Genomic DNA, 2,500 nt, shown 5'->3' with positions numbered 1-2,500 from the left:
CCAATTTTTTGTATTGTTTCCATTAAAGTCTCATTAGATTTATTGGTATTTCTGGCCTCCTGCTGACATCAGCGTTCGTATTTTCGAAGGAGGTAATTATATACGGAATTCCTTATTGTAATTATATGTTACTCATATACTTTGTGTGCGCGTAACCATGTCCTTTATGGTATGATCACATTTACATGATCATAAAAATGAGCGAGTTTGATATACTACGCTGGGCGGATGATGTCATGTGTATGAAAGCTCATGTACACATCTGAGTCGTGTTTATGTACGTGTGATCGTATGGGTGTCCGGTGAGTGTAGTGTGGTCACCCGCAACCACCGACTCAACCACACAAGCGAGTCTAATGAACCACAGGATTTACGATGGATTAAAGGCCCGTCTTTTTTTTTTTCTTGTTCATACAGTTACACTTGAACAACAGCGCGAGGGATTTCGTGTTTAAATAGAGGCCAGGATCGTGACGCGTGAGAGCGAGAGATAAGAGAGAAGGTGCACTGTCAGGTGATTGAGATAAAGATCCCGCTTTATGTCGGTTGTTTATTTTGGAGTGGATAAATATGCGTTTAAAATCTCCTCGCATGCAACGCGTCCATTCATCTGCATGCACACAGGCAAACACAAACGCATAAATACGTACAGAGACGTTGCAGACTCATATACACACGATTTTAAATTTACATTCGCACTAACACATAAAGTCACACACACACACACACACACACACACACACACACACACACACACACACACACACACACACTCTCTCTCTCTCTCTCTCTCTCTCTCTCTCTCTCTCTCTCTCTCTCTCTCTCTCTCTCTCTCTCTCTCTCTCTTTCTCTTTCTCTCTCTCTCTCTCTCTCTCTCTCTCTCTCTCTCTCTCTCTCTCTCTCTCTCTCTCTCTCTCTCTCTCTCTCTCTCTCTCTCTCTCTCTCTCTCTCTCTCTCTCTCTCTCTCTCTCTCTCTCTCTCTCTCTCTCTCTCTCTCTCAAGCAACACACAATCGTTTTGAAAATTAATTATTGTCACTAATTTTAATCATGTTGACTGCATTATATGTGAGAATTTAAAAAGACTAATACGCTGTATATTAATTGATGGTTTGGCGCTTCAACATTCAGTGATCACATAAGCACTGATGTGATACGGTGGCAAATTATTGATGTTATTGTGATGCATAGAATGGTATGGTTGCCTCGGTGTTAACGTATGAAAATACCGGTATTGACGCAGTGGTGTGCGGTGACAGCGGGACTTGAAGAGCCAAAACAAGTGTAGGTTTCATTGGTGTAATCCTGGGTGTGTGGTGACGGTGAAGCTGTAAGTGGCGGAGTGGATGGTAGAGGGTGTCTTTGGTGGAACAATGAGTTAGGGTTACTGGTCTTCCCTCTACCACAACACGTTTCTACAATCCGTAACTAAAGCGATTCTTGGACCATTCATAATCACCCCATACCTAATTATCTCTGGTCTTAAGGTCCCTGTTCTTTCGCTATTCTTCTCGAAGTGTTTTCACGCCGAGTCACACTCGCCCTAATCCCTTTTTGTTGTCGGAATGAAAGGCCGTGTTTCTACCTTGGAGATTTCTGCGTGGAGCGTGATTTAAGGATTTATTTTTATTCTTTTATTATTCAAAAAAAAAAAATCATTTATTATTTCTTTCCATTTTCCATTTTTTGGAAGTACTTAGTGCCGAGTCACCGACGATATCGGCTGGAAGAGCACACTTGTTACCAAGAGCACGCACGGCAGGGCGGGGCACCTCCGTCACTGTTACGTACCTGAAGGGGAAGCTATTTGCTTTATTCATTCCCATCGTGGCTTCTGTGTCTAGATCCGGAGGTTTGAGGCTTGTGTGTCACGCGGTGGTCTCGAATAGCTTTCCTGCGAAGGTAATTCCCGAATCTTATGCTTCGGAGCGGATTTATTGCAAGGAGATATCCGAAGTAGATTAATCCTCACTCGTTATCACTTGACATTTTCCACATCCATACCATAAGGCGAAGGTAATCCGTATTGGTATGTATCGTAAAGACAACAGAGAACCTTCGAAGCGAACAATTTCTATGATGAGCGTGGGTGAAATGCCCAGTGACGAAGAGAGAGCGAAGCGCCGCAACACCTCCGCTCGACACGACGCCCAAACAACAACTGACCCGGGAGGCGCCGTGACGCTGGCGCCTCGCCCCTCCCGCCGCTCTGCCCGACTCCCCGCAAGGGTGCCGCACCCCCACTCCCACATCCACCTGGGGTTTCATCCACTTCCACCTTGTCTTTAAAGATTCGTTGTCTTGAAGAGGATTAGGGAGTGGAGGCTGTCGTTTTGGAGACCGTTAGACTCGCTGTTTCGTAACCTTTAGGTCGTCAAAATCCGTTCTTGTCTCTCACGGAAGTGTTTTCATTGCAACTCTTTACTGTTTTTCCCGATGAAAGAGAGAAAATAAAAAGCCCTAGTGAAGGTTTTTTTTTCATTAAATCCGTCAGTTTTTGA

General features: G+C 44.4%; 1 protein-coding gene across 1 annotated transcript in view; it reads right to left on the bottom strand.

Moving 5' to 3' along the window:
* LOC125043560 (protein unzipped-like) overlaps positions 1–2,172 on the bottom strand; it is a 48,336-nt gene extending 46,164 nt beyond the window's left edge. The window contains exon 1 of the mRNA XM_047639755.1: positions 1,791–2,172. Within this exon, the coding sequence (XP_047495711.1) occupies positions 1,791–1,825 (35 nt within the window). The 5' untranslated portion in view covers positions 1,826–2,172. The remainder of the gene's footprint in view (positions 1–1,790) is intronic.
* Between the last annotated feature and the right edge of the window lie 328 nt (positions 2,173–2,500).

This window comes from Penaeus chinensis, chromosome 34 (genome assembly GCF_019202785.1).
Source record: "Penaeus chinensis breed Huanghai No. 1 chromosome 34, ASM1920278v2, whole genome shotgun sequence".
Classification (NCBI taxonomy): Eukaryota; Metazoa; Arthropoda; class Malacostraca; order Decapoda; family Penaeidae; genus Penaeus; species Penaeus chinensis.
Note: the sequence above shows the minus strand (reverse complement) of the source record. Positions and strands in the feature narration are given on the sequence as shown.